Source organism: Seriola dumerili, unplaced genomic scaffold (genome assembly GCF_002260705.1).
Source record: "Seriola dumerili isolate Sdu_G_001 unplaced genomic scaffold, Sdu_1.0 BDQW01001504.1, whole genome shotgun sequence".
Taxonomy (NCBI): Eukaryota; Metazoa; Chordata; class Actinopteri; order Carangiformes; family Carangidae; genus Seriola; species Seriola dumerili.
In genome coordinates this window covers 129243-141151 of record NW_019175759.1, presented here as the reverse complement: position 1 = coordinate 141151, position 11909 = coordinate 129243, and the positions used below count along the sequence as shown (strand labels likewise).

General features: G+C 42.1%; 2 protein-coding genes across 3 annotated transcripts in view; one reads left to right on the top strand and one right to left on the bottom strand.

The window, feature by feature from the left end:
• The first annotated feature begins 399 nt into the window (after positions 1–399).
• capsl (calcyphosine like) lies at positions 400–4388 on the top strand. Of its 2 annotated transcripts, XM_022768347.1 has the most exons (5): positions 400–538; positions 1771–1948; positions 2026–2235; positions 2429–2545; positions 3329–3411. In XM_022768347.1, exons 1-4 carry the CDS (start codon positions 402–404, stop codon positions 2528–2530), a joined length of 627 nt encoding a protein of 208 aa, XP_022624068.1. In that variant the 5' UTR covers positions 400–401; the 3' UTR covers positions 2531–2545; positions 3329–3411. The 2 variants fall into 2 exon arrangements, with proteins under 2 accessions (XP_022624068.1, XP_022624069.1); XM_022768348.1 differs by lacking the exon at positions 2429–2545 and having other exon boundaries at positions 3329–4388.
• Positions 4389–6557: 2169 nt separating this feature from the next.
• The window catches only part of il7r (interleukin 7 receptor), a 15985-nt gene continuing 10633 nt past the window's right edge, over positions 6558–11909 (bottom strand). Inside the window, exons 4-10 of the mRNA XM_022768336.1 lie at positions 10902–11034; positions 10293–10453; positions 9043–9194; positions 8255–8411; positions 8054–8168; positions 7902–7974; positions 6558–6968 (exon numbers count right to left, since the gene is read on the bottom strand). Of these exons, the coding sequence (XP_022624057.1) occupies positions 6558–6968; positions 7902–7974; positions 8054–8168; positions 8255–8411; positions 9043–9194; positions 10293–10453; positions 10902–11034 (1202 nt within the window). The remainder of the gene's footprint in view (positions 6969–7901; positions 7975–8053; positions 8169–8254; positions 8412–9042; positions 9195–10292; positions 10454–10901; positions 11035–11909) is intronic.

Genomic DNA, 11909 nt, shown 5'->3' with positions numbered 1-11909 from the left:
TTATACCTAAGTATAATATGACTTTTTTTTTTAAATTTTATGCCTGATTATACTCAGACTCTTTCTGCCTAATCATATCAGTGAGTGCATGTCCATCTAAGCCTTTGTTGCTCCAATCTCAGCCCTTTTTGCTTTTCTTTAGTCTGTAACAATACACCATATTTTCTTTCTTTCAAAGTTCTTTTTTTATTGTTTTTCAACAATGAGGAAAACAGTTACTGTACATGGAAAACAACACTCAATCATATCATGGCACAAAACCAAACAAACACACAAACAACCATAGCTGATCACAAAAGGTATATTCTAAATATAGGCAAAGATAAATTAGATTCATAGACATTACTATGAAAGTATTTATAATGTCTGATAACACATGTTTCCTCTCTGTGATGTCAGAGATGGCGGGAACATCAAGGCATGATCGAGAGATGGCGATAAACGCCAAGCGTCAGCTCTCTGAGTGTTCAGACCCGGTGGAGAAACTCAGACTGCAGTGTCTGGCCCGAGGATCGTCTGGGATTAAAGGTCTGGGCAGGTGAGCTCCTCACACCTGTAGCAGGTGAACATCCGGGTGTGTGTGTGTGTGTGTGCCAGATAGGTCATACAGTGTTGATCTGGGTGGTGCTCTAAAGTGATATGTTGATTTGTTGTGTCAGTTTAATTGACAAAGACAGGAGGAGGATTAACTCCTGTTAATCATGATCTCCACTGCTGACAGCATTAAGAGTTTTCATGAACACAGACAACACATTAGTGTTATACTTTGGTTTGTGACCTCAGTGTTTAATTTCAGTAAAAGTTCAAATGATACAACTTTTTAAAAAAATCAAAGAGAGAAGTCCAAAACATGAAAACAGATTTGTTTATCAGTGCTTGGTTTTTTCTTCTTTCCTACACAGGAAGGACTTTTACTTTTTAGGATTTTGATTGCAGGACTTTTACCGTTTTAAAATCAGTTATTAAAATGAAATGCGACAAGTATCGAGTAGAAAACAACTCAGAGATGGAAACATGACGAGGACAAATCTACACAAGAGACACAACTACACAGGACAGAACTGGAGTAAATGAACTTTTCATATTCAGAGCTCACAGTGAAACTGAAAGTGTTTTTTGAGATGCAGTAAATGAGTATATGTAATATATGTAGTACATGCAGTACATGTATGTGTACTTGAGGTCCTGTGTCTGATGGTTGTGTATGTGCTGAGGCTGGTGTTTTGCTGTGATCTCTGAACTCTCTGAACTGCTGCACTCGAGCCTGTAGTCGACGCTGGCTGCAGGATGTTGTGCTGTGTTTGGGTTTGTTGTCACATCGTTGTGTTGTTGTTGCTGATTCTGTGGTTTTGTTTGCTGGTGTTGGGCTGTAACTGCTCCCCCAACCTGCTGAAGTCGCTCTGCATGAACCCACATAGATCCTGTCAGCTCAGTAATACTCCTGCAGCTCAGCTGAGGAGTCACTTAGTCACATCATTAATATTTCCCCCTAATGATAGTTGATACATTTATCTGTTGGCTGGAGTCTCATCACATATAAAACTTGCTCACTTTAAAACATGATGCATGGTTACTCAACAGTATAGGAGGACACCCAGCTCCACCTCTTCCAACTACTAAATGTTGTTTACATATAATCCATATTCTGCATCTTATTAATTATCATGTAAATATCAATTTGACATCATGTTTTCATGTGATACCTTTTGCTGATGATACCCGTGTAAAATGTTGCAGGCCTCTGATTCATGTCATAACGTGTTATATCAGAACCTTCAAAATAATGGACGATGACAACAACCGCTCCCTGGACTTCAAAGAGTTCCTGAAGGGTCTGAACGACTACGGGATCCTGATGGAGAAACAGGAGGCCACCACTCTGTTCCAGCACTTTGACCGTGATGGGAGTGGGATGATCGACTTCGAAGAGTTTCTCATCACTCTGAGGGTAAATATACATGTCAGGTACTGTACAGGTAACAGGTGACCTCATGTTTCCTAACCACCGTGACCTGGTACCTGCAGCCACCCATGTCTAAGGCCAGGAAGGAGGTGGTCATGCAGGCGTTCAGGAAGCTGGATAAGACCGGTGACGGGGTGATCACCATTGAAGACTTGCAGGGGGTTTATAACGCCAAGTACCACCCCAAGTATCAGAACGGAGAGTGGACAGAGGATCAGGTCTTCAGGAAATTCCTGGACAGCTTTGACTCTCCGTATGACAAAGATGGAAAGGTAAAAAGTTGACAGGCTGTTTTTCTTCAAGTGGTTGAGGTGATAAGATTCTGTGTGTGAAGGTCTGTGAATGTGTCAGTTTCCCACAGATCTGCACACTTCACGTCTGAGACCTTCACACTCACACATCTGTCTGAAAAGGTTCATACATGATTAGACAGCTGTTTATTCACGCCAGCATTGCTCTCTGAAGGTCACCCAGGAGGAGTTTATGAATTATTATGCTGGTGTGAGCGCGTCCATCGACACTGACGTCTACTTTCTTGTGATGATGAGAAATGCCTGGAAACTCTGACTTTGCGTCGGCCTGGTAAACAAACACAACCTACGGGTGATGGCAGGAGGGCGGCAGATTTTCCACTTTACAAAAGACTGTTATTTCAAGTCTGGAAATATTCTGCACAGTATATTGTATGGTTGTTATTTCAAAAATGAAGAAGAAAACATAAATAAATATGTGAAAATAAATCTGCATCTGGACTCAAAGAACCATACAACATACATCATCCTTCATCTTTCTGTTCAATCACTTTGAATAAACTCGATTCTCCTAAATCATCACTTTCACTTCCTGGACATGTTCACACTCCTGAACAATCAAACAGCCTCGCTCACTGTTTCCATCCAAACATGAAGCTAATCCGTTTTTTCTGTAAATTAAAAGTTTTTATTTAAAGTAAAATGACCATGCCTCACTTTTAACTTTTCTTTTTTTATACTTTTTTAATTCCACTGTGGATACTGTAAGTGGGATATGGTTACATATCATTAAATACATGGACAGCAGCATTTACTGTCAAACTGAGTCAAAACACAGGCTGAAGTTTTTATCTTGAACCAAACTATAAATAAGTGTATTGATAAGTTTTCAGTACAAATGTAATTTTTATTAATTTCTTGATTGTTTTTTTGAATTTCAAATGTTCATCATGCAGTGAATTTGTTGGATTCACTTTCTTTTCCTAAATGAATCTCTGTCTGTTGAACGTGTGTGATCGTTTGGATGGAAACCAGCAGCTGATCAAACTGACAGTTAATCAATCCTCCTCATGGTTCCGTTACGCAGCAGTAAAGTGTCTCTTCTGATCGACAGGTGACCAAAGAGGAGTTTCTCAACTATTACTGTGGAGTCAGCGCCTCCATCGACAGTGACGTCTACTTTATTCTAATGATGAGAAACGCCTGGAGGCTCTGAACCAGGACGTGGAACCGTCACCGACTGTTAAAAAGGAGCTTTTGTCATTAATCACCATTACATCTTGATCTGATCTATAACTTTGTTACCAATTTCTTTCCAAATGAAGTAGTAAGTATCATAGTTAAGAGTGATTTTGTCCTTTTTTAAAACTGGATTATTATCTTCATGTATATTGAATCATGTTGTAATGGAGATTAACTTGTGGAAAAACATTTAATTCCCATTTTTCTACTTTATTTTACATCGATATGCAACACAATCGGCTTTGTTTAAATAAAAACCACTGGTTAAACAACAGGTTGTAACAGGTACAGTCACACATCATCCTCACGTTTACACAGTGTATTTAGTTCAGATCAATGTGGAGTGAATATGTTCTGAGAAAATAAAGCGTAAATACATTCTGAGTATTTATTCCAGCCGCTGTGGAGGAAACATGAGGTGTAGGTTGTGTCAGGTATTTGAAGAAGCAGCATTGTGTTTGGCATTTTCCATGACTACAAACTGAAAGTGTTAGCTCGTCTGCAGACTGTTCAGCACCGTCGTCATGACGATGTCAGATACCAGCAGCTTTTTTTTAAAGGACCTCTCTGTGTTCTATGTTTTACTTCATTAAAAAACTTTAATGAATCCTCATACAGACAGGTGACAGGTGAGAACTGATGTTGATGAAAGGTCTATAAGGAACTCTGGAGCTGCATTATTTAGAGAACATGAAGGAGGTTCTTGGTCGATTGTTTAGTTGTAGAGGTTGTTTGGGTGGTTTTTGTGGTCCTTTGGAGCTCCTAGTTATTGAGGAGGTTCTAGGTATCTTTAAAGTGGTTCTTGTGGTCCTTCGGGTGGTTCAAGTTATTGAGGAGGTTCTAGGGATCTTTAAAATGGTTCTAGTGGTCCTTTGGGTGGTTCTAGTTATTGAGGAGGTTCTAGGGATCTTTAAAATGGTTCTAGTGGTCCTTTGGGTGGTTCTAGTTATTGAGGAGGTTCTAGGGATCTTTAAAATGGTTCTAGTGGTCCTTTGGGTGGTTCTAGTTATTGAGGAGGTTCTAGGGATCTTTAAAATGGTTCTAGTTGTCCTTTGGGTAGTTCTAGTTAAGAGGAGGTTCTAGGTATCTTTAAAGTGGTTCTAGTGGTTCTTTAGATGGTTCTAGTTATTGAGGAGGTTCTAGGTATCTTTAAAGTGGTTCTAGTGGTCCTTTAGATGGTTATAGTTATTGAGGGGGTTCTAGGTATATTTAAAGTGGTTCTAGTGTCCTTTAGATGGTTCTAGTTATTGAGGAGGTTCTAGGGATTTTCAGTGGTTCTAGTGGTTCTTTTGGGTGGTTCTAGTTATTGAGGAGGTTCTAAGTATCTTTAAAGTGGTTCTAGTGGTCCTTCGGATGGTTCTAGTTATTGAGGAGGTTCTAGGTATCTTAAAAGTGGTTCTAGTTGTTCTTTGGGTGGTTCTAGTTATCGAGGAGGTTCTAGGGATCTTTAAAGTGGTTCTAGTGGTTCTTTAGGTGGTTGTTTTGGCAACTGATGAGGTTTTAAGTGTCTTTGGTTATAGGGATTATTTAGGTGGTTCTTGTCCTTCATGTGGCTCCCGTAGTCATTGAAAAGGTTCTAAGTATCCCTCGTGTGGTTCTAGTAGTCAGTGAAGGGGTTCAAAGTGTCCTCTGTGTGGTTCTAAGGATGGTTTCTGTGGTTCCTCAGGTCAATTAGATGGTTCTCGCTTGTTTTTTGTGGTTCTACAGGAGATTCTTGAGGTCATTTGGGAGGTGTTACAGTCCTTTAGGTGGTTCTAGTGAACCTTAACAAAGTTCTAGGGTTTCTCTTTATGTGGATGAAGACTATGGGAGACTTTGTAGTGATGTGTTACAGAGAACTCTCCTCATTTGAAGAATTGACGACCAGGAGCAGTACAGATGTTCTCGAGACTCGTGGTGGAACAACAGCTGACTCACACTCTTCAGTTCAGAATGACTTTCATGTGTCACTCATCTGTACAGGGGTTCAATAATGTCAGCTGACGGATGAACTGAGCCTTTAACCAATCAGCTGCCTGGATGGTCACATGCAGAACCATTGGTACGATCTAAGACTCCTCCCACAACCACCTGGACGACAGCAGACAACTAAAAACGCGTCCAGATACGACACGTGACATATTATGAAAACAGATCTGATATTATTATTATTATTATTATTATTATAAAAGCAACTAAATACACAAAAAGATACAACTCAGTATTTCTGGGTGTTTCACCCCATTTATCAAACTGCTACACCTTCACTCACAAACCTACAAAATAAAAGCTCTTTATCAAAAACTTTCTCTTTGTCATAATAAACTGTCAGAGATCCTTTAACTGCTACAGAAGATTTAAATGTTTTTTTTTTTAAATCAATAATAAAAGCATGCGTGTTTTTGCAGAATAACATAATGAATGGACTTTTATTTTGACGACTGAAGTGTGACCTCAGAGTCAGTCTCTTGGGGAGCTCTCATGGTCCCATACCATCAGTCAGTATCCATGGTAACCACTAGTCACAGGTCGTGGTCACCGTAACGACAGATTGTTTGACTTGAAGGATTTTAGTGAGAGTCTCCAGCCATGCTAGCAGCTCTGTGGGGCGGGACTCTGTCCAGCTGAGGCTGATGGGAAATATCAGATACTTGCTCAGAAAGCAAAGATGATGATGGTGCTGTGTGAAACGTCAGCAGGATTCATCCTGAGGGGAACATGAAGTAAAAGACACTGAGATATTTCACAGGACAGAGGAAAAGACTGATCTGCTGGTTCATCTTCTGAGGAGCATGAACAACTGGGAAAATGTTGTGGAGACAATGTTAATGTCAAATTTCTCTAATTACTGTCGAGTTGTTTCACTAGAGGAACCGTCAGGATCAAAGTCAGAGGGATTCATCCTCTGGAGAACGTGGACATCTGTACAGATGTGAAGTGGAGCAGGAGGAGGTTCCACTCTGTTCCATGGAGTGTGAAGAGGTCAAACCTCTGGTCGTGGTCTAAAGATGAGGAGCCGGAGGTTTGACCTCTTCACGTGGTTTCAGATTCCCCTGTGGACCTGACGTCTTGAAGTGTAATTCTCAGAAGTTTGATAAACAGACTCTGGTCCTGGTCCTGACCTACTTGATCTGATAGAAACTGGACATGGTGACGTAGGCCTCCTCCTGCTGACTCCCTCCAAACACCTCGGTCTCGTTTGCTCCACCGCTGCCTTCAGCCTGAGGCGCGAGGGCTCCGTCCCCGAGCTGGAGGACGTTGACGGGGGACGGACCGGCGCTGTGGAGGCTGTCCTCTCCGTCGGAGGAGCCCCGGCTCAGCAGGGCGGAGAGCTCCAGCTCCTCTGTGCTGATGCTGGTGGTGCTCCTGCAGTCCGAGCTCTGGGTGGAGCAGGGATCACTGGACTGACAACTGTCAGCAGCTGCAGGACTGACTGAAGACTCTGGGTCCTCACAGGGACGGACGTCTGTCCTCTCCACGGGACAGACTTTCAGAGCACTGAACTCCTCAGGGTTGAAGTTCAACAGAAGACCCTGCGAGAGCAGAAGAGCAGCGCGGTTAGTTTCCACAGAGATCAGTAACTGCTGTTTACAACAAGTGTCTCAAATCAACAGCAGCTGTGATCAGCATCTCTTCCTCCAGAGGTTCATTTAGAGGCCGAGCACAGCGGCGAGACTAAACTGTCCCATTTCAAAGGCTCCTTCAAACGTGTCCTTTTTTCGAACATATCCCATGATTCATTGCGCTCCGGTAATGAAAATGATATGTCAGCAAACCACAGTGACAGAGAGACTAAGGATTACACTGTTAATGTGAGGATTGTGTTTCAGTTCAATAGTTAAAACCAAGAAAGTTCATGTGAAATGAAGTGACATGTTGTCAAGGTTGCTAGGTAACGCAACAGTAAGAGCGAGAACAGCTTGTGAGACAAAGTGAAAATCCACTGTAGACCAGAGCAACTCATTACAGTTCAGCCTTCATGGTCTACGACATCAACAGATGACCACGCCTTCGCCTTGTTGACAGAGAGATGTTGTGACTGACAGAGCTAACATGTTCATGGCTGCCTGTTAGCAGTTAGCTCAAAGCTACTAGCCCTGTGAGCACAGGTGTAGAGCTGCTGGAGTCACCTGAATGACGCTCCGCTACTTTTTTTCCTCCAAGTGATGAAATAAAATATCTTCAGTTCATATAATTTATATTCACTTTTAATCACTTGAAGATCCGATCATCACTAAAGAGCCCATCAAAGTCATATTGACATTAAAGGTGTATTGATTGATTTCCAAATGTCAATTACGCATCAAGTAACACTCAAGAAAACATTCCACCTTAAAAGATGGTGGTAGCTGCCGGTCGCCTCTGAGCCGCTCCACGTTACAAATTCATGAGATCAGCTCACAGACCAAAGGCAGCTCTACACCTCCGCCTGTCTCCGCCTGTGTGGTGCTTCCCTTCAGTCTCACCTTGTTGGGTTTGCAGATCTGAACCAGCGTGTCTTTCGGACGAGGGATGCTCGGCCACATGTAGGTGAAGATCCTGAGGACGGAAAGAAAAGTCGATCAGTGAAGGAACCTGGAGTTTCTCTGATCCTCTGGAGGAGGCAGAAATGTCCTACTTGTTCTTCCAGAAGAAAACAAGGCTGAAGGTGACGAGCACCACCGGGACCAGACACACCATCAGTCCATACAGCACATCCTGCCTGTTAGCGGACGCCTCCTGGACGTCTTCCTCTGGAGAAGAAACAGGACACGGTTAAAGAGCTCTTTGTTCTTTGTTCTTCAGTTCTCAGCAGTAGAACTGAAAGGGTTCCTCTCACCTGCAGGAGTGAAGAAACTGAAGGTGTCGCTCCACTCGCTCCAGCTGCCTCTGAAGAACTTGGCGGGGATCGAACGCACCTCCACATGGTACTGAGTGTTCCTCTGGAGGTGCTCCATGTCCATCCTCATGGTGTCCTCCGAGGACACGTTCTGAATCTGTGGTGGACACAAACATCAATCATCACTGAAATAACATATATTATTATTATATTAAAACATATCTAGCCTGTACAAATACATACATTTATGTTTGTATACTTATATTGTAGACAGATGTTACACAGATATATATCCAGTCTGTCAATAAATGTTGATATTTTATAAAGTCTGAGACACTGTGAAGTAAGACATGTTTAAATTAATAAGTCAAATATATAAACGTAAATAATTAATTAATTAATTTAATAAACTTGCATAAATAAATGAAATGTTAATATTTATGTTATACCATGTAAAGATTCATCACATTTTTAATATTGATGTACATATACAAATTGTACTACGGGTATTTCATATGTCTTATAAACTTCTATCTTCATATATCCAGAGGATGTATACGTGTGGCATAAGAAATCCTCTTGTAGAAACATTTATATCATACATTGTGTTTCTGTGTGAGGATCTCATTGATCCTGAAATCCTGTCAGACTGAGGTCAGTCATTTCCTCTCTGGTTCATTTTTGAGGTAAAGACGTCAGTCACTCTCTGAAGAGGAAACTCTTCATTCAGACGGAGTTGTCTGGACAACCCTCGTCTTCTGATCTTATCTTTGAACCAAGTGCTTTACCATGCGGCGTCCTGTGGTCCAGATGTGCAGCTGGAACAGCTGGTTGTCCACTCTCAGGTAGTCTTTGTGGTATGGAGTCCGGATGTGAATGAGCGCCTGGTGAGCCTCGGGACTGAAGGTGACGTTCCACACCTGAGGGCGTCTGGGTTTGACTGCAGAGACACAGAGGACCAGAGGACAGTGATGAGGTCACATCAGTAAACTGTGTCTCACCTGTGGGTCAGTTCATCTGACTGTGACACACCTGTGACACACCTGTTCAAGGTTATAGCAGAGAGACAGTGACAGAAAGTGAAACTGGTAAATTCTAAGAAGCTCAAGTTCTGATGAAGAAGATGAAACCTTCATCACTTTAGAAGAGACAGGATGTCTCATATTTCCCTGACAGAAAAAAACACGCGTTTCCCACATCAGATCATGTGTGTCACATGACGCCACACGCTGCAACATGTCGTAACATGTTACAAATACTGCAGATTTTCAAAGTTTCACCACATCATTCTCAACAGGTGCAGTGACATGAGGAGAGCGGGGATGTGACATTTGTTCTGAATCAGCTGATTCACTCTGCACATGCTCAGTTTAGTCCTTGTTCCACCTGTGAGGAAGCGGCTCCTTGTGACAGACACTGTTTCAGAAGGAAAGACTAATGTTGAGGTAAGAAAGTTTTTTTACTTCATCTATTTCTGTAACAGCTCTGTCTGCTCCTCAAACATCATCATGTTTATTGAGTCTGTAGATGTTTCATGCTAGTTGTAAGTGCTAATGTTGTCGCTGTTAGCTGTAGGTTAAGCTAGTTCATGGCTACAAAATATCTATAATACTATAATACCTATTATTTATCATCTGTTATCTAACATTGATCACACACACACACACACACACACACACACACACACACTGAAGTGTTGAATAAAAATGTTTCAATGTCAAGTAACCTGGACGATGAGGTGAACACTCCTCTCCTTGTGTTTGACACCACGTTGTTCATCATGTTGTTTGTGTTGCAGAGATTACAGCTGCTCCGTTTAACAAGAGACACATGGAACTAGTTTGTGTTCAAAATTAAAAGACACAGAGATGTCAGATGGGTGTTATTTTAACATGTGAGGTTCATGTGATTTTTCTGTGAGGGCTGTTCTAATAGATGTGGCTGTCACAAACAGAGCTCAGGTTCCGGACTCAGGTTCAGATTGGCTGAACTACAGAAACTGAGAGACTTTATTTCCTCTCTGAGGTTTGGAGTTTACCGATCCTCCTGAGGTCGACGGTGGTGGAGACCTTCCCTCCTCTCCTTAGCTCGGCCGTCAGGTTGAAATCCACCACGGGCTTCGCTTTGAAGCTGATGGTGTTCCCAGGTCCGTGAACACACCGGACCCTGCGGTGCAGCTCTGAGTTCCAGTCGGTGTAACTGTGGACAGAGGAGCAGAGACTCGGTCCTGAAGCAGATCTCCAGTAAAGGAGGAATAAACATCTGAATGTTGTGAAGTGATGTTACTTCTGAAATCATGAGGATGGAGAGAATGACTTTTTATATCAGACCGGACAAATTCATGAAAATATGGGAAAGATGGATAAAGGTATGTCACGCCTGTACGTCCATCATCTGTTTAACATCATCTTCTTCTTGCACAGGCTTCTTCCACAACTTTTGGATTGTTTTCTCTGTTTGCTACTTGATGTATTAGGTGTTTACTTATTTCAGTTTTTGTATTTCATTAATTTTCTTTTTCTTCTTGTTGGATGTTTATAATTTAATTTTCTTCACTGGTTCTAAATTGTTTCCGTGTTATTTATGTGACTCACAGAAGCTTAAAATGGATCATGAAGTAAAACAATAAAAAAGTAAGGTGTCGTACCACAGGGTCATTTTCTTTATGCCGTCTTCATCATCGTCTTCATCGTCCTCGTCGTCGGTGCGGCCCCCCAGCAGCCGACAGGTCAGACTGTTCTCCTCTGTGGTGATGTGGGAGCAGCAGCTGATCCTGGGTTCTAAGGAGAACATCAGTTATCTGCTGGACTCCAGGGGCAGGGCAAATTATTAATTGTGTATTATATAATAAACAATCTGACACCAACAAAAGTGTTGTCATGGTATCAGGGCAGAGCTCAACAACACATGAAGAAGAATATCAATAAATATAAAGGAGGTTTAATCCTGAGTCAGTTTAATTATCTTCACATTAATGATGATAATCATGAATGAGTCAGTAACTGACAGAAGCTGATGACTCTGTTTCTGAGATGTCGTCGTAACTCGTCTGTTGGTTGTTTAAGGGGGAGGAGCCACATTGTGAGACGTTGCTGTGGAGTTCAGTCTGTCGGTCCTCGGGGGCCCCCCTAACAGCCTGGGGCCCCGAGCAGTTACCTGTCCACAAGCTGCGTCTCTGGTGGACTCACAAGGGACGGTGAAAAAGTCAAACTGACATAAAATAATAAAACCACTCGTCAGGTTAAAGGTGTGAAGCTGCTGAGTGAAGAACAGTAGAGGTCAGAGGTCAGATCCACTCTGAGGAACTAGTTAGTATAGTTTTTAATTAGAGAACTGAAGCTGGGAAAATATAATGATCTATTATTTATTATTGATCTTTTAGAGACAAACTACAGAATCAGACGAGCACGAAGATACAATCTCACACTGTCTGCATAAACACACACACACACACACACACAGACAGACACACACACAGACACACACACACACACAGACAGACAGACACACACACAGACACACACAGACACACACACACAGACACACACACACACACAGACACACACACACAGACACACACACACACACAGACAGACACAGACACACACACAGACAGACACACACACAGACACACACAGACACACACACACAGACA